At 52.5% G+C, this 24,492-nt stretch overlaps 1 protein-coding gene across 2 annotated transcripts in view; it reads left to right on the top strand.

The window, feature by feature from the left end:
- Positions 1 to 24,492, top strand: part of ALOX5 (arachidonate 5-lipoxygenase) — a 357,857-nt gene that overhangs the window by 255,936 nt on the left and 77,429 nt on the right. For both annotated transcript variants that reach the window (XM_075348962.1, XM_075348961.1), the window contains exon 6: positions 24,070 to 24,242. In XM_075348962.1, the coding sequence (XP_075205077.1) occupies positions 24,070 to 24,242 (173 nt within the window). The remainder of the gene's footprint in view (positions 1 to 24,069; positions 24,243 to 24,492) is intronic.

Here is a 24,492-nt window from a genome sequence, read left to right as displayed (position 1 = left end):
GTGGGAGCGGGAGGACTCGGCGGATGGAGGCCTGCAATAGCCCAGGAGGGCCAGAGGCGACGACGGCTGAGATCCGGAGCCGGGCGTCTGGTCGTCCGCGCCCAGAGGCCCCTTGCAGTCGGCAGGGGGGCGGGCGCAAGAGGTCGAGGCCCGGGGTGCCGGCGCGGGGGACAGGACGGTCTCCTGGGTTGTCACCCCGGGGCAAGAGATGGAGCGGGGATGACTCTGCCCACGCGGCGGCCCTGTCTGGCGGCCGTGGTGGGGGGGGTGCTGCGGCGGCGCCCCCCGGATGTCGGATGGAAGATGAGGCCAGCGGCGAGGAGGGGGAAGAGGCTTTCGGTTCGGAGGAGTCGGATGGACGACGGACGGAGGACAGCGAGGCGGCGGTCTCGGGAGACGCCGAGCGGCGGTCGGGTGAGACGGCCGCGGAGGCGGCAGGGGCTGCGCTGGCGGGGGGCTTCGGGGGGGGGGGCGGCTGCGGCTACGGCAGCGCCCGCTGGTTTCGCGGTGTGGAGTCAATTGTTGGGGCTGTTGCAGGGGCTGGCGGCGGCTTCGGGAGCGGGGGGGGAGGGGGCCCAGGCGCCGGTGGCGGCGTGGGTGGGTGCAGCCGGTTTAGGGGCCTCGGCGGCGACGGGGGGTGACGGAGCGGGTGCGAGTAGAGGGGGGGGCGAAGGGGGGAGTGAGACGGGGGGGGGAAAGGAGAAGGAAAAGGAGAAGGAAAAGGAGAAGGAAAAGGAGAAGGAGGATGAGGTGGTGCGCTTAGATGATAGGGCTAAAAGCGAAGTTTATGTTTGTTTTGAGGGCCCGCTGGGGGCCCATTTAAAGAAGGAGGTGCGGGAAAAAATTTGGAAAGGGGAATATGTGGAGATATTTTCTCTGCTTCCCCTGGAGAAATTTAATTTGGATAGGGTTAAGCCGAGTGATTCCAAAAAGGAGAAGGACGAGGAGGAAAAGCGCCGTTATAGGCTTATTCCTCGGACTTTTGCCAACTGGCTACAGGCATTTGCGATTTTGGCGAGCGTGGTCGGGGAGAAGGAGCCGGAGCATTGTTCGGCTTTGTTCGGCTACATGGATGCGATAGGGGAGGCTTATCGAGTTTATGGCGGACTGGCGTGGCTGCGCTACGACGAGCAATTTAGGCAGCGGAAGGCATTGCGGCCAGATATGCGTTGGGACCATAAGGATATTTCCTTATGGATGCGATTGATGTCGGCACCGGCTCAGCCCTTTCGGGGGGGCGCCGGGGGTTCGGGGGGGGCCGGGTCCCCGGCAAGTTTCAAGAAAGGTTTGTGTTGGCAGTACAATGAAGGGCAGTGCAGGTTTGGAGCGGCGTGCCGTTTTAAGCATGAATGCTCCGGATGTGGGGGGGGACATAGCTTGTCCAAATGTTTTAAAAAAGGAAAAGGAAAGGCTGGTGATGGGGATGGTAAGAGGGACGACGCCGGTGAAGGTAGAAGTGATGGTTCCGTTTTTAAATAGGTATCCGGACAAGGAGGCGGCGGCGTTGTTACGTTCTGGTTTTTCGGATGGTTTTCATATTCCGTCGGTTGTTAATGCATCGGTTCCGCCGTATCGTAATTTGCGTTCCGCTCGGGATCACCCGGAAGTGGTGGATGAGAAGCTGGAAAGGGAGGTGGCTTTGGGCAGGATGGGCGGCCCTTATGTCGCCCCGCCGTGCGGGAATTTGGTGGTGTCACCGTTGGGGGTGGTACCAAAGAAGGAGCGGAATAAATTTCGGCTGATTCATCATTTGTCTTACCCGGAAGGGTTATCGGTGAATGATGGCATTGCGCCGGAGTTGTCGGCGGTATATTATGTGTCGTTCGATAAGGCGTTGGACCTGGTTAGGGCGGCGGGGCGGGGTGCATTGATGGCAAAGGCGGATGTGGAAGCAGCGTTTCGGTTGTTACCGGTTCATCCAGATAGTCAGCATTTGTTGGGTTGCTGGTGGGATGGCAGTTATTATGTTGATCGTTGTTTGCCAATGGGCTGTTCCATTTCGTGTTCGTACTTTGAGGCATTTAGTTCGTTTGTTGAGTGGGTGGTTCGGGACGTGTCCGGGCTTACGTCCATCATTCATTACTTGGATGATTTCCTGTGTGTCGGGCCGGCGGGTTCGATGGTTTGTGCGGGTTTGCTATTTGCGTTGCAAAAAGTTGCGGCCAGTTTCGGGATTCCTTTGGCGCCGGATAAGACGGAAGGCCCGGCGCCGGTGATGTGTTTTCTGGGAATTGAAATTGACACCATTGCTATGGAATGCAGGTTGCCGGCGGAGAAGGTCCGTGATTTGAGGTCCGCAGTGTCAGGGGTAAAAGCGGCGAAGAAGGTGCGGCTTAAGGCGGTGCAGTCTTTGCTTGGAAAATTGAATTTTGCTTGCAGAATTGTGCCAATGGGGAGAGTGTTTGCGAGGCGTTTGGCGACGGCGACGGCCGGGGTACGGTTGCCGGCGCATTTTGTGCGGATCACAAAGGCGATCAGGGACGATTTGGAAGTATGGGATCAATTTTTGCAGCATTTCAACGGCCGGACGCTGGTGATGGAGAGGGTGGCGTCTAACGGGGCGTTGCAGCTGTTTACGGATGCGGCGGGGTCGGCCGGGTTTGGGGCTGTCTTCAGAGGTCATTGGTGTGTCGGGCAGTGGCCACAGGCGTGGCGGGAGAGCGGCTTGGTTAGGAATTTGGCTCTGTTAGAGCTATTCCCCATTGTAGTGGCAGTGGAGCTATGGGGGTCGCACTTTGCCGGAAGGAAAGTGTGTTTTCCTTGTGATAACCAGGCGGTGGTGCACGCGATTAACAACTTGTCTGCTAAGTCGGAGCCGGTGGTGGTGTATTTGCGGCATTTAGTGTTGAGATGTCTGCAGTTGAATGTGCAGGTAGTGGCAAGGCACGTTCCGGGTGTTGACAACGAGGTGGCTGATGCTTTGTCTCGTTTTCAGTTCAGCAGGTTTCGGGCGCTGTTGCCGTGGGCGGACGAAGTTGGAGTGGAGTGCCCCGAGGATTTGTGGCATCTGGTGAGGCGGTGATCTCAGACTTGATTCGGAACTCGGTGACCGAGGTGACTTGGTGCCGGTATGCTAAGGTGTGGGCTGAATGGGAGGAGTTGTTGCGTCTGATGTTTGGTGGGGAAAGCGTGGATTACTTGGTGGCTTTGTTGTCATTGGTGAGTACGGATTTTTCAGCCGGGCGATCGGCATCGGCTGTGGCACATCGGGTGTCGGCAGTGGCATTTTGGTTAAAAATGAGAGGGGAGCGTGATGTTTCACAGGATTTTCGGGTTCGTCAGGCTTTGCGGGGCTTTCGCCGTGGCGTACGGGAGAGGGACAAGAGGCGCCCTGTATCGTTTGGTTTGTTGAGACGGATGGTGGGTGGCCTGAGCGGCATTTGTGAGTCTGTGTACGAGACGGTTCTATTTACAACGGCTTTCGGTCTCGCTTTTTATGGGGCGTTCCGGATAGGCGAGCTGGTGAGCCCGTCCAGGGTGACGGGTGGTGGTTTGATGTTTGAGGACGTGCAAGTGAGCAGTAGTCAGGTGGAGTGCCGGATTCGCCGGTCAAAAATGGATCAGCTGGGCCGTGGTAGATTGGTGGTGTTATATGCGGTTCCAGGAGAGGAATTGTGCCCTGTGCGTTTAGTCGAGAGATTTATGGCCGTGAGGGGAGGCTTACCTGGCCCGTTGTTGCGGCATTTGAATGGGTCGTTTTTGTCGAGGTTTCAGTTTGTGGCGGTGCTGCGGCTAAGTCTACGTAACGCGGGGGAGCGACCGGAGGAATTCGGGTCGCATTCATTCCGAATTGGTGCAGCAACGGAGGCAGCCCGTTGGGGGCTTGGAGATGAGGTGGTAAAGCGTATTGGTAGATGGGAATCTTCTTGTTTTCGGCGGTATGTGAGACCGCAGTTGTTGTAGCATCATGGGACTTTGGTTACGTGCGGAAGGTTTGAGGAAAGGGGTGTTTTTTGATGTGTTGGTGGTTGTGCTGTTATTGGTTTTGATATTTTCGTTTTGTTTTATTTGTTATAGGGAAGTGCCTGATCTGGATCTTGGGGCACTCCTTCGTATTTTGGGGTGCCCGTCGGGCGGAGGTCCGCCCGAATGGTCGACAGCTGGGTTTGGATCGTGCGCAGGCGACTGTTCGATGGATCGGAGTTCGGGGCATGGAGTGGGGCAGGGTGGTCCCGGAATTTCGTTTCCATTGTAAAGTTGAGCGGCCCCCGGATGTGCTGGTATTGCATGTGGGGGGTAATGATCTTGGTGCCAGGGCGTCGCGGGATTTGATCCGAGACATAAAGATTGATTTACTGCAGTTGTGGAAGCGGTATCCTGGTTTGCTGGTCGTATGGTCTGACATAGTGACCAGGTTGGCATGGAGAGGGGCTCGGTCGGTGGAGAAGGTTAATAAGGCCAGGGCCCAGGTGAATAGGGTAGTGGCTAGGTTTGTGACCAGGAATGGTGGGATTGTGGTACGGCACAGGGATTTGGAGCCGGCTGATTGGCGATTTCGGAGGGGTGATGGTGTGCACCTCAACGAGGTCGGTCTGGATTTATGGGCGTTGGGTCTGCAGGATGGTGGAGCGTGCTTTTGGTGTGTGGCGGGTCCAGGCCACGTAAGGTGTCACGTGGTCTGTCCTGTGGCGGTGGGGGTAGGTCTGGTCCAGAGGTTTGGAAGTGATTGGTGGCTGGACCGGGAGTCATTGTCTTGGTATGGTGGCTCTCGGTTTCCGGGATGTGGCAGGCACGGGGTTCTGCCAAAGTGTGGGGGTCAATCCGTGGGTGATTGGCACCTCGTCTCTGGGTCGGTGTGTTGCGGCCGGGGACAGGGGGAGTAGTAGTAGTGGACTGGGCCTACCCCGGGGGGTATTGTAAATGTTATTGTCTATTGTTACCGTTATGTGGTTGTTTTGGGTCGCCCGTTGGACGGCGTCCCTAAGGTACTAGTCTGTAAAACAATAGGCAATAAAAAGGCTGCTGTGGCCATTTGAACCAAGTCGCATGCAGTCCGTGTGTTTAATTTTAGAGGATAAGGGGGTTTGGTTACACAGACATCATGACCGGAGAATCCTCCCTCAGCTGGTCAAGAAAGCCACGGACCCACTTGGGGGGAGGGGCGACATGACCAAGGGGGAGGTAGGGAGTGATGGGTTAATAGGGACAGTGGTATATGCCTAATATGGCTTTGGGGGATGGTTTTAGCCGGGGAGGAAGAGGAGGAGCAGGGAAAGGGTTAGCTGGGAGAGGAAGGAGTTACCTCCTCTTCTGTTTCCGGACGCCGAACGATCCCCGCCCACCCTCCCTTTGTGTTGTCATGTGGGAGATGTTTTTGGGTAGTTGGGATACCTTTTGTCACAGTAGCGGTGGGGGTAGGTCTGGTCCAGAGGTTTGGAAGTGATTGGTGGCTGGACCGGGAGTCATTGTCTTGGTATGGTGGCTCTCGGTTTCCGGGATGTGGCAGGCACGGGGTTCTGCCAAAGTGTGGGGGTCAATCCGTGGGTGATTGGCACCTCGTCTCTGGGTCGGTGTGTTGCGGCCGGGGACAGGGGGAGTAGTAGTAGTGGACTGGGCCTACCCCGGGGGGTATTGTAAATGTTATTGTCTATTGTTACCGTTATGTGGTTGTTTTGGGTCGCCCGTTGGACGGCGTCCCTAAGGTACTAGTCTGTAAAACAATAGGCAATAAAAAGGCTGCTGTGGCCATTTGAACCAAGTCGCATGCAGTCCGTGTGTTTAATTTTAGAGGATAAGGGGGTTTGGTTACACAGACATCATGACCGGAGAATCCTCCCTCAGCTGGTCATGATAACCCCAGCCTCATTCATTTCCCGTCACATCTCTTTGGCACGCTGATACTGTGCGGGGGGTACAGGGCGGTATCTCTCTTTAATGGGATGATGATCACCCGTGGGGATTTGATGTTGTGGCTCTAGGGCGGTGTCTAGCTTATCTAACACACCCCCCTCAGCTCTCCACCCAAAGCCTCCTCCCTGCCTCCCCTCTTCCCCTGTGTGGATGCACTGAGAGAAATCACACAGAGACATCCGAAGCTGCCAGCTCTGCACACAACCAGGGGAAGAAAGTGTGTGTGTGTGTGTGTTTGTGAGTGTTTGTGTGTGAGTGTGTGAGTGTGTGTGTGTGTGTGTGTGTACAGAAATTCTGATTATTAGCCGGCGCAACATGTGAAAAAAATAATTGGGGGAAAAAAAGTGACGGGGTGATGAGAATGCTTTTTTCCCTCTTGCCTAGTCTGTGTGTCGTCCGTATCATCCGCAAACCGCATATGACCGGATCCTGTGGATTAAATGTGCAGTGCATGCAACCGTTATTTTACCGGATGCTTCTGCAGCGGGACACAAAATTTATCGGCCGGCGCTGGAGTCAGCTGACTCCTGATCTCACAGCCCGCACACGCTGCAATGGCTGCAGGTGGGCTCATTCACATGACCGTTCCATTTGTCCTGGTCAGTTCCTGTTTTTTTGAGGCCCCACAGACAGGACCATCTGTTCAATGTCTTTTGTGTAGGATCGGATGGTACACGGTAGCACTTCCATGTGCATCCGATCCTACAAAAAAAAAACACATCGGATGCCGTATGTCCGCTCCGTTATTATGGAACATGTCCTATTCTGTTCCGTAATAACGAACCGTGACTCAATACAAGTCAATGGGTCCGCAAACTTCCCGGAAGCAACACGGAAGCACTTCCATGTGACTTCCGTTGGGTGCCCGTGCAGTCAGTGTCCCGCTCCAGCCCCAGCCCCGCGGCTGCCCGCTCACCAGTGTCAGCAGCGGCCCGCACTGCAGTGTCAGCAGCCGCGGGGATGACAAGCACTACCGTCAGGAGGTTAGTAAGTTCATTACATACGGTGATGAAGTCCTGCCCTCCTGACGTCAGCTGTCGTCACTGCCTTCTATGCCCGCCGCTTGTCACATCACCTCTCGCTGTCGACCCGAGACTGTGACTAGTGGTAACGTCACGGGCCGCTCGCGATACTTTGTTTGTGAAGGAGGCGGTCATTGAACTCGGTGACAGTGCTGCTGTCAGGAGTTCAGCGATCATCGCAGGTAATATACCTCGCTAGCCTCCTGATAGCAGCACTCGTCATGCCCTGCAGTGACCTGGGCTGACCTATTGATGTTAGCTCAGGTCACTGCACGGCTCTCCCAGCAAATAGGGAACATTCTGTTCTTCATTGACTGGAACATTGACTATGGTATGGATCATCGTGGGACCCCCTTGTATTACACCAGACCTGGATTTGTTTTTCTTTCTAATAAATTGGTGAAAGCGGGAATGTGTTGGGGAGTGTTTTTTCAAATAAAAATGTGTTTGTTGTCTATTTTTTTTTTTTATTACTGCCTGGGTTGTGATATCGGGTATCTGATACACGCCTGACATCACTAACTCCAGGGCTTGATGCCAGGTGACATTAACCATCTGGTATTAACCCCATATATTACCCCGTTTGCCACCGCACCAGGGCAACGGGATGAGCTGGCGCGAAGCACCAGGACTGGCACATCTAATGGATGCGCTACTTCTGGGGCGGCTGCAGCCTGCTATTTTTAGGCTGGGAAGTGTCCAATAACGGTGAACCTCCCTAGTCTGAGAATACCAGGCCACAGCTGTCTGCTTTACCTTGGCTGGTGATCCAATTTCGGGGGACCCCGTGATTTTTGTTTTAAATTATATAGTTAATTTAAAATAACAGTGTGGGGGGGCCTCTGTTTTGGATTACCAGCCAAGGTGAAGCTGCCAGCTGTGGTTTGCAGGCTGCAGCCGTTTGCTTTACCCTAGCTGGCTACAAAAGATAGGGGGACCGCATGTCATTTTTTTTTATTTATTAATTTTTGGCTAAATACAAGACTAAGCACCTTAGTGCCACATGACAGTCACAAAAGGGTGCCAGCTTAGAATATGCAGGGGGGTAGGACATTATATATGTCTTTCTTATCTATCTATCTATCTATCTATCTATCTATCTATCCAGCCCTCTATTCATTCATTCATTCATCCCTCTATCCCTCTGTCTCTATATCTATCTATCCATCTCTTTATCTACTCATCTATTTATCTTTCTTGCTGCTTCCGTTTTTTGCGGTCCGCAAAAAAAACCGGAAGGCACGCAGATGTCACACGGATGCCACTAGGATGCATCCGTGAAAAAAAGGACCGTTTTTTGTGGCCCGCAAAAACGGAATGGTCATGTGAATGTAGCCTTAACAGCAGTCGCTGCCTGCTGCCGATCACATGTGACCGTGTGCGGGCTGTGTGTGCGGGCTGTGTGTAAAGGAGTTCAGCTGAGTTCAGATCAGCTGACTCAAGTGTCGGCCGATCAGGCTGGGGCCACACGGGGATTACTGCGATTCCCTCGCATTACACTCGGCCCACGCTCAGTACAGCAGAGCTGAGTGTCATGCGTGTGTCCCTGCGACTGAGGTCCGACTGTGCGAGCAGACCTCAGCTGTGGGGGGCGGTCCGCCACTCGAGGGGTGGGCCAGCACTGAGGAGGGGTGGGAGGGATTTCTCTCCCTCTCTCCTTCGTAGTCCACCAATGTACCGCAAGTGCAGTGCGATTTTTTTCTCACCACATACACTTGAATGGGAAAAAGAGAGAGTCTTGCATTACAGTTGTAGCATGCTGCGATTGTTTTCTCGGTCCAATTAGGGCGGAGAAAATAATCGCTCATGTGCGCTGACACACAGGCTAATATTGGCCCGAGTGGAATGCGATGTTTTATCGCACTCCACTCGCACTGTGTTTCTCGCCGTGTGGCTTAGACCTTACTTGTTCTATGTCCCCCTGCATCTATCGCAGCATGTGCAGGCTGGAGTTCAGCTGAGTTCAGATCAGCTGACTCCAGTGCTGGACTGAACTCCGCTGACCTCACAGCCCGTACACGCTGCAATGGATGCAGGGGGACACAGAACAAGTAATCGGCCGACACTGGAGTCATCTGATTACTTGGGATGAATTGAGCAATAAAATGCTCTGGTGCTCGATGGGCGAAGCTCATGTCGATTTTTTTTTAAAAATTCATTAAAAATAAAAAAAAAAAAAATCACATTGTTTGTGGGCTCCCGCTGCATTTTCTATTGCTAAGGTTAACCCAAGCAGCTACTGGCTGCTAACCCCCGCTGCTTGGTGTTACTTTCACTGGCAATAGAAATCCAGGGAAGCATTTTTTTTGTTTTATTATTATTATTATAAAGGTTTTTGCCTGAAAACTTTTTTAAAAAAATGACATGGGCTTCGCCATATTTTTGTATGCGAGCCAGGTACAGCAGGCAGCTACGGGCTGCCCCCAACCCCCAGCTGCCTAATTGTACCCAGCTGGGAACCAAAAATATAGAGAAGCCCTTTTTTTTTTATTTCATGAATTTCATGAATCAAATCTCGATTTGATGTTCTCTTGCCAATGTCCTGATGAAGGGAGCTGTGTCTCCAGAAACGCGTAGACTTGTGCATGTTATTAAAGAAGCATTAATCTCTTCCTGGATCCATTGAGTCCTTGGCGCGGAATTAAGACCCTTCTTCTATCACTCTCTGTTAAAAAAAAAAAAGACATGGGCTTCGCCGAATTTTTGAGTCCAGCCAGGTACAACTAGGCAGCTGGGGATTGGAATCCGCAGTGCAGGGTGCCCAAGCTTTCTGGGCACCCCCTCTGCGAATTGCAGTCCGCAGCCACCCCAGAAAATGGCGCTTTCATAGAAGCGCCATCTTCTGGCGCTGTATCCAACTCTTCCAGCTGCCCTGGTGACTGGTGGCTCGCTGGGTAATAATGGGGTTAGGGATAGCTGTAAATTATAAGCTGGCCCTAAGCCCAAAATTCATGGGGTCACGCCAATATTAGACATGGCCACCATGAATTTCTAGTAAAGATTAAAAAAACACAGAAAAATATTTTTATTAGAAATAAAACACAACACAATTAGTGACTCCATCTTTATTGAAATAAAGAACCCCCCTCCGCAGTAATCCTGGGTCAAGGGTCCCGCGCCGTCCAATCCGGATCCAATATCATCTGATCGGTTTGCTGGAAGGCAAAGCGATCAGATGATGTCAGGTTAAAGGACATGAATCACACGACACAGCAGCTGATTGTATAAAAGCCGGTTATACAATCAGCTGATGCATCAGTGAAAAAAAAAAAATACTCACTTATGTGCTGATTACCGTCAGCTCCTGGAGCGATCGGACGGGAGTCTGATCCCGTCAGATCGCTGCCGGTAATCAGCTGATGAAGTCTCCTGACGGCATCAGCTGATAGCCAGCCGGGCGCTAAAAAGATGGCGTCACCGCGAGACTTCGATCAGCTGATGCGTCAGGTAACCGCATCAGGTGATCAGCGCCAGGTCCTGCAGGCATCGGACATGCCCGGAGAGTCTGCACACAGCTGGAGCAGCGGTCCTAGGAGAGGAGCTGGGAGCGGACTTGGTACCGGGAGTCTGCAGACAGGTGAGTATGACATTTTTTTTTCTATTGTTCACTTTTCATTTAGCAGATGCCTCCATCTCCCGCCCGTACATTGCGCCGCACGGGAGCTGACATGGCACCGGACGGGAGATGGAAGCGGTGGTGACGGTACCGGGAGGATTCACGCTTCTGTGTTTAATGTCAGAAGGAATCCTCTTCCTGTACACGTCACTTTACTACCCACCCCTTGCGTTTATAGCTGCGTTTTTAGTCACAGAAACGCACTAAAACGCAGCTATATTTGCAAATTCTGTTTTTCATTGCGTTTTTGAACATCTCATTCAACTCAATGGGTGTAAAACGCAGTGAAAAAACACAAAAATAATTGACATGCTGCGTTTTTGTGGGCACCACAAAAACGCAGCTGAAAAAAATGCTGTGTGCAGACAGCAAAAATGAAAACTCATAGACTTTGCTGGGGAAGAAAAGTCATGCAGTTTTCTGAGCAAAAACGCACCCGAAAAACGCGCAAAAACGCCACAAAAAACGCACTGTGTGAACTTACCCTTAGTTGGTGACATGCAGCACCGCAGGTGACAGAGCAGAGCAAGTTGGTGACATGCTCTGCTCTGACACATAGTGTGCTGCATGTCACTGTATCCACTCTGGGACTTGTTGTGCAGGTGACCGGATGATGCATGTCACTAACTTGCTCCACTCTGTGACTTCTGCTGCATTGTTCCAACTGTATACACTCTCACCTGAACAAGTCTCAGAGTGGGGCAGTTATTGACATGTATCATCCGGTCACCTGCGCAACAGGTCCCAGAGTGGAGACCGATAGTGACATATAGCACACTATGTGTCAGAGCAGAGCATGTCACTGTCTCCACTCTGGGACTTGTTGTGCAGGTGACAGAGTGGAGCAGATTGGTCCCATGCAGCGTCCGGTCACCTGTGCTGCTGGTAGGATTATATGATCACACTGCCGACACCGCCCGCTCTCCTGACAGCTGAGCACAGCGGGCGGGTGGACAGTGTGATCACATACTTTCGTGACAGGGGGGATTTCAGTGGAGGAAACCCCCCCTGTACTCCACACTGGTGCCCGTACCTCCCACAGCTGACGGATGGTAAGCGCGCGCTCTGCCTTCATCGCTCCACACTGACGTCCTCCTGATCCTCCCCTCGATGCTGGGCTGTGACGTGCGGTAGTCACCGCCCACAGCCCAGTCAATCAGTGTGAGTGGCGCCGGCATCCTCTGACGTACCCGTCTAGTTTGAGAGCCCGGAAATGCCGGGACGTCAGAGGATGCTGGCGGCCACAGCTCCAGGGGGTCATGTGACAGGCACTGAGCGTGCAGGATAGCGCCGCTCAGTGCCAGAACTGGAAATACAAGCCAATGGAGAAAATGCATATAATGGTAAGTGACACTCATTGGGAAAATAAAAAAAGTGGGTGAACCACCCCTTTAACTGTGCAACCTGAATGGACTGCAGGTGCTGCCTCATGCTCACAAGAACACTACCTTGTGGAAAAATAGACAAGAATCAGTCAGTAAGAATAAGAAGAGCGTAAATACCTGTGGACACCACCAGCAAAACCATTCCTTTTTGCGGTCTGTCTTTCAGTTGCCTCTCCAGTGCATTGGTTATCACGCTCATTTTCATCAAAGCAAGTTAAATCAATTCAAAATCACTTATGCTTTTTAACTGTATAAATTAATATCCCCAAACTTCAATTGACTTGTGGTTATACTGTGATGTGTAATGAGCAAGCGTGCTCGCCACTGCTCGTTACTCAATCGAGCATTGGGGTGCTCGGGTATGCTCGAGTTTAAAAACGCTTTCCCATTGACTTCCATTATACTCAGCACTCAAGTCGCACCCAAGCACCCCGATGCTCGATCAAGTAATGGGCAGTGGTGGGCATGCTCGCTCATGACTAGATCTCTTAATTTTTTAGCTCTGTTGTGATATATACTGTGTGCATAATTATTAGACAATTTGTATTTTTTTTTTTTTTAAACATATTTTATTTGATGTCAGCAAGCACATACCATCAACAAGAGAACATGTTGTTACATTCCATAAAATTTCTCCGGATCGTACAATGCTTCTGTTACATCATTTTCTTTTTCATTGTCACAACAATTTCATCTCCGTAGAATTATCTTAACAATAATTTACTTTAACTTAACAAACTAACATATTTGTTCAATTTGTTCTCCACTTTTTGAAGAATCTTTTAGTGGACTTCTCCTTATGTTTCTCCGAATCCAGTTTGTCGTACATCATTATTGTTTTTAGGGTATCAACTATTTCTGTATTTCTCGGTGTCTGTCTTATCAGCCAATTCTTAAGTAGGCATTTCTTGACTACAAGCAATATTTTTTGATGATTAATTTTAGTATTTAAAGGGAATCTGACAGGCCCACATGCCCTCCAAATCAGTGTTCCCCAACTCCAGCCCTCGAGCCCCACCAACAGTGCATGTTTACAGGGTTTGCTTAGTATTGCACAAGTGTTGGAATAATCAGTTGTGCATGTGATTAAATTATGACTTGTGCAATACTAAGGAAGTCCTAAAAACATGCACCATTAGTGGCCCTTGAGGACTGGAGTTGGGGGACACTGCTCCAAACCACCAGCATGTGAACATTAATGTATAAATACCCTGCCTAACAAGCACCTTTATACTGGATAACAGATTAACATGTGTGTCAAAAAACTACTTTTAAATTTCCGTTTTCAATATGCAAATCACATGAAACAAAAAGAAAAAGAGTATACTCAACTGGGATCGCCAATGAGTCATTATATAGAAAAATACAAAAAAAACTTTATTGTGATGATATATCAAGAACACACATTTCTCTGGCTCAGAGAGCAATTAAGACACACTTGATTGCTCTCTGAGCCAGAGAAATGTGTGTTCTTGATATGTCATCACAATAAAGGTTTTTTGTATTTTTCTATATAATGACTCATTGGTGAGCCCTGTTGAGTATACTCTTTTTCTTTTTGTTTCATGTGCTTATATGTATACTGGAAGATCCCAATGGGTGGTGCCCTTCGTCTAACTTAATCCAATATGCAAATCAGTTTCAGACAAGATGAGGAGGCGATGGTTCTCCAGACAAGTTGTCTTCATCCTGTTATCACACTCCTGCTGACATGTACAAAAAAAGCTTTTGCAAATCATGCCAACTGGGGTGTGATAACATGATGAGAAAGACGACTTGTTGGGGAACCATAGCCCCCTCGTGTTGTCTGAAACTTTTTTGCATATTGAAAACGAAATTTAAAAGTAGTTTAAAAAAGTTATATTATATGATTGTGACACCCCTGGACTATCAGGTCGTCACAGGGTACAGAAAGCCATGGACCCCATAGGGGGGAGGGGCGACATGACCAGTGGGAAGGGAGGTAGTGAGGGGTTAATAAAGTGAATTAAAGGGCATTATGGGCCCTTATAGGGGATTGGTGGAATAGGGTCACTGTAGGGTGGGGAGGGGGCTAGTATATAAACTATAGGGGAGGGGTCTTACCTTCCTTGTGACTCCGGACAGCAAAGGATTCAGACCCAGGGACCTCCAGGAGCTAGATAGGCTCCTCAGAGCGGCGATGGCGGTGCACGGGGCCCAGGCAGTGCAGTCCCACGTCAGGGCTGCCTGGGCTTCCCCGTCGGCGCCTGCCCCTTGCACCCCCCCATAGATGCGGGCGGCGTTCCAGGCCCCCCCCCATCCGATATTCCCCAGGCGCAGGGGGGGCGAGGAGGCACAGCGAGAGCCCCCCTCGGGACCCTCCGCGGCGGGGCGGGCAGCGGCAGCTCCCTGCGTCTGCCCCGGCCGCCGGGAGGAATCTCCGGCGAGGCCGCGGTGGCCGAGAAGGGGGCGTGGCCAGTCCGGGGGCCTTCTTCCGGTCTCCGGCCTCGGGCTGGAGTCCGAACCCCTGCGGCGTCTCCCGGCCGGGAGCGAGCCCGGCGATGATGTGAGGCCAGCGGTGGCCTGGATGGGGGCGGGCCCGGCCTGGGGCCTACTTCCAATCCTAGGCCTCGGGCTCAATTTTCCAGGCCGGCGGCAGCCCGGGATCGGGGGCGTGCCCGGCGCGGGACGGAGGCCCGGGGAGGGGGCGTGTCCAGCCTGGGGCCCGCTCTGGACGCCAGGCCCCCGGCGGTGGGGCACGTCCCGGCGGCAGCTACCACACAGGAGCGTGCCCGGCAGAGGAATGAGGCCGGCAGTACCCTCCAAGGACCGTGGGGGAGCCGAGCGCAGGCAGCCAGCAGGGGGACTGGTGTGGGCAGGCGCCACCCGGATACCTGCAAGGCTGGGGAGAGTAGGGGGGACGGCGGGAGCCCGGCGGTGACTGCCAGGTCCCTCATAGCAGCTGCACTGCGCCCGGCGGCCGCGGTCTCCCCCGGGCGGGGGAGGACCAGCGGGAGGTTCTGGTCGGAGGCCCTGGAGGGCGAGGGACGACGGTGGGGAGCCCCCTGAGTCCGGGGAGCGGCTCCTCCAGGAAGAGGCCTCGGTCAGCGGCGGCCCAGGGGACAGGACGGTCTCGTGGGCTGTCGCCGCACAGCAAGCGACGGATGTCGACCACCAGTGCCCACGCAGCGGCCCAGGAGGGCGGCCGTGGTGGAGGGGACGCATCGGCTGCGTCCTCTGGAGCTGGAATGGTGGAGGACGCCTACAGCGAGGAAGAAGAGGGAGCCCTCAGGTCGGGGGACGAATCTGACGAGTGGATGGCGGAGGACGTCGCGGTACCAATTTCCATTTCTGCGCCACGGTCGGGTGAGCTAGCCGTGGATTCGACATTGCTTGCGGCGCGGGTTGCTAGTTTTGGGGAGGTGGCTGCGGGCACGGCAGCGCCAGAGGGGGGGGTCAGCATTGTTTAGTCAGTTGCTGGGCTTGGTGCGGGGTTTAGCGCGCGCGCGCCGGCGGCAGCAGCGGCATGGACGGGTCGGCGGTGGATGGCGCAGCGTCGGTCAGCAGCGAGGCGGCGCCAATAGGGACGGGTGCGGTTGGTGGAGTAGTGGAGCCCGCGGGGTAAACAGCGGTAGAAAAGGTAAATGGGGATGAGGTGGTGCGTTTGGATGATGGGGCCAAGTTTACGTGTGCTTTGAGGGACCGTTAGGGGCTCACCTCAAGAGGGAGGTGAGGGACAAGATTTGGAAGGGGGAGTATGTGAAGATATTTTCCCTGCTACCCCTGAAGAAAAAAAAAAAAAAAATTTAATCTGGACAAGGTGAAGCCGAACGACTCCAAGAAGGAAAGGGAAGAGGAAGAAAAACGCCGTTATGGGCTCATTCCTCGTTCCTTTTCCAATTGGCTGCAGGCGTTCGCAATTTTGGCAAGTGTAATAGGGGAAAAGGAGCCGGAGCACTGCTCGGCTCTGTTTGGTTATCTGGATGCAATGGGGGAGGCGTATCGCACGGACAGGGGCTTGCCATGGCTGCGGTATGATGAGCAGTTTAGGCAGCGGAAGGCGTTGCGGCCCGGCATGCGGTGGGACCATGAGGACATTTCCTTATGGATGCGTTTAATGGCGGCCCCGAGCCAGCCCTTTCATGGCGGCGCCGGGGGGAACGGGAGCCGGGCCCTCGGGTACCCAGAAAAAGGGAGTGTGCTGGCAAGTTCACGACGGCCGGTGCAAATTTGGGGCAGCATGCAGGTTCAAGCATGAGTGCTCCGGCTGCGGGGGGACGGGTTTGGTAAAAGGGAGGACGCCAGTGAACATAGGGGCAATGGCGCCATTTTTACATAGGTATCCGGACGGGGCAGCGGCGTCAATTTTGCGGTTTGGTTTTATACGGTTTTCAGATTCCGTCAGCGGTGGAGGCATTGCCTCCGGTTTTGTCGTACTTTACGGACGGCGAGGGACCACCCTATGGTTGTGGGTGGGAAGTTGGGGACAGAGGTTGAGTTGGGCAGGATGGGGGGTCCATTTGAGAGCCCGCCGTGCAGTAATCTGGTGGTGTCCCGGTTGGGGGTGGTGCCAGAGACGGAGCCGGATAAATTTTGGCTCATCCATCATCTTTCATTTCCGGGGGGGTCGTCAGTGAATGATGGCATCGCGCCAGAATTGTCGGCAGTGTACTACGTCTCGTTTGACAAGGCGCTGGACTTGGTGCGGGCGGCGGGACGCGGTGCATTGATGGCAAAGGTGGATGTAGAATCGGCGTTTCGTTTGCTGCCGGTGCATCCGGAGAGCCAGCACCTTCTGGGTTGCTGGTGGGGTGATGGGTTTATGTTGATCGTTGTTTGCCTATGGGCTGTTTCAATTTCTTGTGGTATTTTGAGGCGTTTAGTTCCTTTGCTGAGTGGGTGGTGCGGGCCGTGTCTGGCTTGTCCTCCATTATCCACTATCTAGATGATTTTCTTGGTGTCGGTCCGGCGGGATCCATGGTTTGCGCTGGCTCGTTGTTCACCTTACAGAGAGTGGCGGATAGCTTTGGGATTCCTTTTGGCACAGGATAAATCGGAGGGGCCGGCGATGGTTATGCGGTTTTTTGGGGATTGAGATTGCCTCTTTGGCTATGGAATGCAGGCTGCCGGAGGGGAAGACGGTGGACTTGTGGTGAGTGGTAGCAGCGCTGCTGGCAGCACGGAAAGGGCGGCTGAAGGTGGTGCAGTCTTTGCTCGGGAAGTTGAACTTAACGTGCAGGCTTATGCCAATGGGGCGGGTGTTCGCCAGGATTTTGGCGGCAGCTATGGCAGGCGTACGGCCCCCCGGCGCACTTTGTGCGGGTCACGCGGGAGATCAAGGAGGATTTTCTGGTTTGGGATGTTTTTCTTGCAATGTTTTAACGGCCGAGCCTTGTGGTTGAAGACGGTGGTGCCCAATGGTGTGCTCGAACTGTACAGGGACGCGGCCGGGTCGGCGGGTTTCGTCACCCCTTTTTCAGGGACATTGGTACGTTGGGAGGTGGCCTGAGGAATGGCGGCAGGTTGGTCTGGTAAGGAATCTGGCCTTGCTTTGGTTATTTACGATCGTGGTGAGGATGGAATTGTGGGGGGGTCGCAATTTTCAGGACGTAAAGTGTGCTATCACTGCGATAATCGGGCGATGGTGCATGCGATAAACAGCTTGTCAGCAGAGTCCGGACCGGTAGTGGCTTATCTGCGGCATTTGGTGCTCAAGTGTTTACTGTGGAACGTTCATGTAGTTGCGAAACATGTGGTGGGGGTGATAACGGGGTGGCGGACGCTTTATCTCATTTTCAGTCCGCAGGTTGTGGGAGTTAATGCCGGGGGGCAGACGAGATCGGAGCAGTGTGTCCAGAGGACTTGTGGAGCCTGGTGAGGCATTGATTGCGGGTTTAATTAGGAATTCGGTGAGTGGCAGGAGATGCTGGGAGTTATGTTTGGTGACGGGCGAGCAAATTACTTGTTGGCGCTACTGGCACTGGTGAGCGAGGATTTCAGGGCTGGGAAGTCAGCATCAGCAATGATACTTAGGGTGGCGGCTGTGGCCTTTTTTGGTTGAAGGTCAGGGGTGAGTGGGGCGTGCCGCGGAATTTTGGGTGCGGCAGGCCTTGAAGGGTTTTCGTAAAGGGGCGAAGGAGCGGGACACTAGGCGGCCCGTTTCTTTGGTTTTGTTACGGCGATTGGTGGATGGTTTGCGGGAAATTTGTGTCTCAGTTTATGAGAGGGTGCTTTTGAAACGGCTTTTGTGTTAGCCTTTTTTGGGGCGTTGGTGAGCCCTTCCAGGTTCGGGGGGGGGTGGTCTGATGTCCGAGGTTGTGGCAGTGGTGGGACGGAGAGTAGAGTGTCGGCTTAAGCGGTCCAAAAACGGACCAGATGGGTCGAGGCAGGTTGGTTGTGATGGATGCGTTGTGCCCGGTGCAGATGGTGAGGAAGGTGGTCTTCTGGGCCCGCTGTTACGACACGTGGATGGGTCTTGGTTGTCTCGGTACCAGTTTGTGGCCGTACTGAGGAGTTGTTTGCGCTGTGCGGGGGAATGCCCGGGAGATTACGGGCCTCATTCCTTCAGGATCGGGGCGGCTGCGGAGGCTTCGCGTTGTGGGTGATGACATGGTGAGACGAATCGGTTGGTGGGAGTCTTATCGTTTTCGGGGTTATGTACGCCCACAGTTGTTGTCCCAGTGAGGGCTTTATGGAGTAGTTGGTTGTGGCTTTGTCGGGGTTCCTTGCTGCAAATTGGTGTTGGTGGGGTGTGTTTGTTAAAGTTTCTGTGGTTGTAGGAATCTGCCTGATATGGATTCTGGGGCACTCCTTCGTGTTCTGGGGGGCCCGTCGGGCCGACGCTCGCCTGAATGGTCGGCAGTTTGGTGGGGACAGATCGCTTGCGTTGGTCAAGTGGTGCGGTGTGCGGGGCATGGAATGGAGCAGGGTCGTGACGGAGTTTGAATGCTATTGCAGGGTGGATAGACCTCCGAACGTGTTGGTTTTTTGCACGTGGGGGGGGGAAATGACTTGGGAGCGCAGGCATCACGTGATTTGATCCGGGACATCAAGATGGATCTATTGCATTTATGGACCAGGTATCCGGGTTTGATAGTGGTATGGTCGGACTGTGGCCACATTGGTGTGGAGGGGGGCACGGCCGTTGAGAAGCTGAATCGCGCCCGGGCTCATGTGAACAGGGTGGTTGCGCGTTTCGTGCGGAGAAACGGCGGTATTGTAGTGCAACGTGCGGATCTGGAGTCGCCAAAGTGGCAGTTTCGAAGGGGTGATGGGGTTCACCTTACTGTGATTGGTTCTGATCTATGGGCCTTGGGTTTGCGTGATGGTGGAGCAAGCCTTGGGTGTGTGGCGGGTCCAGGCCACGTAAGGTGTCACGTGTCCTGTCCTGTGGCGGGGGTAGGTCTGGTCCAGAGGCGGTTGTAAGGGATTGGTGGCTGGACTGAGAGGCACTGTCTTGGTATGGTGTCTCCGGGTTCCGGTAAATTGCAGGCACGGGGTTCTGCAAGGTTTGGGGGGTATTAATCCACGGGGTGATTAATACCTCATCTCTGGGTCGGAGTGTTGCGGCCAGGGATATTGGTGGAGGAAGTGGTTTCTGGACCGGGCCTACATGGGGTTACATGTACTGTTATTATTTATGTGTTACCTATTATTTGTTTGGGGTCGCCCGTTGGACGGCGCCCCCTTGTGTTAGAATGTTAATAATAGGTAATAAAGGCTGCTGTGGCCAATTTGTTTAACCAAGTCACATGCAGTCGGTGTGTTATTTATTAGGTTAAGTTGGGTATACTAACCATCACGATCGGAGAATCCTTCCTCAGTGGTCAAGAAAGCCATGGACCCCATAGGGGGGAGGGGCGACATGACCAGTGGGAAGGGAGGGAGTGAGGGGTTAATAAAGTGAATTAAAGGGCATTATGGGCCCTTATAGGGGATTGGTGGAATAGGGTCACTGTAGGGTGGGGAGGGGGCTAGTATATAAACTATAGGGGAGGGGTCTTACCTTCCTTGTGACTCCGGACAGCAAAGGATTCCCGCCCACCCGCCCTTGTGTTTTGCGAGTTCGTTTTGGCTATGTTTTGGGTTTTTTTAAAAAAAAAAAAAGTGAAAACAAAATGAGAAAATGGAATGATGCAGTTTTAAAAAAAAAAAAAAAAAAAAAGGGAATACAGGTTAAAAAGAGTCGTATGTTCTGTCGCAGCAGCGGGGGTAGGTCTGGTCCAGAGGCGGTTGTAAGGGATTGGTGGCTGGACTGAGAGGCACTGTCTTGGTATGGTGTCTCCGGGTTCCGGTAAATTGCAGGTACGGGGTTCTGCAAGGTTTGGGGGGTATTAATCCACGGGGTGATTAATACTTCATCTCTGGGTCGGAGTGTTGCGGCCAGGGATATTGGTGGAGGAAGTGGTTTCTGGACCGGGCCTACATGGGGTTACATGTACTGTTATTATTTATGTGTTACCTATTATTTGTTTGGGGTCGCCCGTTGGACGGCGCCCCCTTGTGTTAGAATGTTAATAATAGGTAATAAAGGCTGCTGTGGCCAATTTGTTTAACCAAGTCACATGCAGTCGGTGTGTTATTTATTAGGTTAAGTTGGGTATACTAACCATCACGACCGGAGAATCCTTCCTCAGTGGTCATGCACAAACTGCCCGTCCGTGCAGTATTCCAAGTCCCTCATGGTTCTGGGTCCCTATCTAAATAGTGTTGCCTCCAAAAGCAAATCAAATTCTAAATACACCCTGCACCACACCCACCAGGCACACCAGTGGAAGGCTTGAGTGGAATAGAGTCGCCCACCTGGGGGGGTCAGGGAGGGGAGGTGAGGAGTGTAGTCAGTGAAGAGTAGTCAGTCAGAGAGTGAAGAGGGTGAGAGGAGGTCGGGAGCGGTGGCTCCCAAGAGAAGCTGTCTAGGTTGCAGACGGTTGTCTGGATCTAGAGGAGTCGGACCACCGGTTGCAGGGGATTGTGGCAAGGGGCCTGGACCTGTCGAGGAAGACAGCTGGCAGCCTAGCACTGTCACCTGTCGGGATCGAAGGCACGACGGGGTACATGGACCCTAAGTCGGGGAGTAGCTTTAGGCAACCCGACAATTCACCTGAGAACGGAGCCTTTATGATCTGTTCCCACCCACTCCAGAATCAGGGCATTAGCGCAATGAGGGGGATAGGACTTTCCAATCCAAAACAGTTCAAAAAATCCCAAGCGTGAGCCCTGAGAGCAAGTTCCTACACTTAGCCACAGTGGGGAGCGGGGCCCGGTAAGTTTCGGACTACCGGGCCACCACGTTGAAGTTAAACTTAGTGCCAGGAGGCAGGTCACGGATCACCAGGCAACACTATAGGGGACGGGACTCGAACGAGCTCCCCTCAGCGGCAGCGGTACCCAGAGAATTGGTTTACCCGGTTGTCAGCATCTGCTTATGGACTGAGTGAGTACGAGAGTGACCCCTGCATCCCACGGTATCCCGGGGCATCCACCTACCCGTGGAGGGCTACGACACCTTGCTGCCCCACCCCGGGTACTCCCAATGGCAGCGGTGGTACTCCCAATTATCGTACACCACGGGTGGCATCACAAACTATATCTACATTCCCCTGTACATACTCCCCTTTCATTTTGAGTTGTCGCACTACCCCGGGTCTGGAGACCCTCGAGCCACAGTGAACCCGGATCCGAGCAGCTCGGCTGCTTCCACGGGGCGGCACATTATCAAGGTTTCTTCATTTATGCAAGCACAGCCCCAAATACTGTGATCTCTCCACTAAAGTGTATTGTTATACAGAAGAACTTTTCCTCCAGCCACGGGACTGAAGCTGTAGATTCTAAGGCTCTTATGGGTGTTGTGTCCACAAACACTCCAAGTGAGCAATACCATCCCTTGCACCCTGTCTCATTTCTCTTCCAGTATTGCCCTATTGTTCACTTTTATCCTAGCCAGACATTAAATCTTTGGCCAATAATGTGTGTCTTTTAGTCTCAACACGTTATTTGCAAAACTGATGACTATTTACAACAAAACTTTTGATGGTTCTGTGATCACATCCCAATATTTAATCAATTTCAGAAGTGCTGCGTCCTTCTGTAAGACTTTTCACTATTTTTTACTTTTCAGAGTCTGTTAAATTTCTATTTTTGGCCTATTTTACCTGAGGAAAAACAAGCTGCCTAATAATTCTGCACACCCTGATAAAGAGTGCTGATATACTTAGGTGTCACCCACCATCATTACACAATTACAAATCAACTGATCAGCTTCATCCAATAAGAGTACAAGTTTATATGTTTTAGAGGTGTTCCACCCCAGCAGCGGTCGAACCGCTAGGATCCGGGTGTTGCTACTCGTGGTGCGAGGGTTTCCGGACCCAGGGACTCGGGGTCACTCTAAAACGTGATGGGGGCTTATTTAAAGGGGAATTAGATAGTTTGTGACGCCACCTGTGGCGTGCAGTAATAGGGATTACCGCCTCTGCCGTTGGGATTACCCTGGGTGATGGAGTGGGGCAGCCAGATGACGTTACCCTCCACGGGTAGGGGAAGGCCCCGGGACTCTGAATGGTGGGATGGATTGCAGGGAGAGTGCAGGCTCGCTGGTAGCAGATGCTGATCAGGTACTCACTCAGAAGGAAAGCAGATGCTGACAATGTGGTAAACCAAGTCTCTGGGTGCCGCTGCCCTCTTGGGGGAGCTCGTCCGGGTTCCGTCTCCTGCAGCACTGCCTGATGGTCCGGAGCTTGCCTCTGTGCACAGAATTGTAGAGGTGTCCAAGTGGCTAGTAAGCTTAAAGCTGTCCGAGCCCCGCTCCCTACTATGGGTAGTAAAGGAGCTTGCTCTCAGGAGCTCACGCTTTGGATTTCAATGGGCTGCTTTGTTTGGATAGCCCTATCCCCCTCGTTGCACTAGTGCCCCCGATCTCTGAGCTTTGTGGGAACAGTCTATAAAGGACCTATACTCCGCAGCTTAATTGCCGGGTTGCTTGAAGCCTCTCCCCGACCTAGGGTCCAGTAACCCGATGTGCTTAAGGCCCCAGACCGGCTATTGGACTGCAGCTGCCGACTGTCCTCCTGGACTAAACCCGGCACCCAGTCCCAATATCCCGCGACCGGGTCTCCGACTCCTCCGGATCCAGACCACCGTCTGCAACCCAATCTTCTTATTCCCTGGGAACTCCAACTCCCAGCTTCCTCCGAAGTCCTTACAGCTCGAAGGCTAACACTCAACTCACTTGTCACCTCCCATTTCCCTGCCTGACCCCTAGGTGGCTGGCCCTATTCCAGCTTAGCAGCCCACTGGTGTGCCTGACAGGGTGTGGTGCGTGGTGTGATTGGGATTTTGGATGCTGATGGAGGCAGTACTGCAAGTTGGGAACCCAGAACCAAGAGGGGTTGAGTGCTGCACTAGAGAGAAAGAGCGTGCAGTACCCTGTGACGACCTGACTAGTTAATCGGAGTCACATATATAGCTTAGAATTATATAGCTAAAAATCTGCATAAAATTGATCATAGGGTCAACATTCTCATCTGTCTAATAATTGTGCGCACAGTGTAGTTTGGCAGATTGGTGACTCAGCAGTCAGTATTGATGCTTTACTCAACAAGGTTCCTGCATTTAAATCTAGCCAAGGATCGCACAAACAGGACATTTGCAAAATCTTTTCATGTTTCTGTGATTTTCCTACCAAACATTTACATTATCAGCTCAATTGGGGACAGAAACAGCAGTGTGATGGCATCTCTGTACAGCATTGCAGACTGTATTGTCAGGGTTTAAAGACGTTAGCAATTACATTTACATTGATGGCCTATCCTTAGGATAGGTTATCAATGTCTGATTGCCCGGGGTCTGACACCCTGCACCCCCACTGATCAGCTGTTCTTGGTGACAGCAGAGGCAGCTGGAAATACTCAGTTGTGGAGCTGCTCCATCTTCTGATAGCGGCTGCGGCCGAGTATTGCACATCTGCCTCCTATTGATTTGAGTGAAAGGTGCATATGGAGTCTCCAGCTGAATCTGCTAACAGTTGACATGGCAGCTCCGGAACTGAGCATTTCCGACCGCCTGCTGCCACCATCGGCTCCGAGAACAGCTGATTGTCGGGAGTGCAGGGTGTCAGACCCCGGCTAAGGATAGGCCATCAATGTTAAAGTAGTAGACAACCTCTTTAAACAACAGAGAAGAAGGGTCAAATGATCATTTTACTCAAGTATTTAATCCTCCATCGTTTATCTTGTAGAGTATGTAATGCAGCACTGGCAGGAAGACTTTATGTTTGGATATCAGTTTCTCAATGGCTGCAATCCAGTTCTAATCAAAAAATGCAAGAAATTACCAGAGAATTTCCCAGTAACCCAAGAAATGGTAGAATGCAGCCTTGAAAGGAACATTACACTGGAGAAAGAAATGGAGGTAAATACAAATGAATTGTCATCTTAAAGTAAAAAGCAAATATCATAATGAAAGGGTTTGTCCACTTCTTGAAGATGTTATTTAATCTGCAGGCATGGTGTCACGGAGCAGGAGCAGCTGATCAGATTGATAACATTTTTTGTGGGAAAAGATATTGACCTTTCAGAGCAGCACCATTGCTACAATGTTGGTGCAATCTCCCTTGGCGGGTCATGTGACATTATTTCACATGATAGTTGCTACCAATCAG

This window comes from Anomaloglossus baeobatrachus, chromosome 5 (genome assembly GCF_048569485.1).
Source record: "Anomaloglossus baeobatrachus isolate aAnoBae1 chromosome 5, aAnoBae1.hap1, whole genome shotgun sequence".
NCBI lineage: Eukaryota > Metazoa > Chordata > Amphibia > Anura > Aromobatidae > Anomaloglossus > Anomaloglossus baeobatrachus.
Note: the sequence above shows the minus strand (reverse complement) of the source record. Positions and strands in the feature narration are given on the sequence as shown.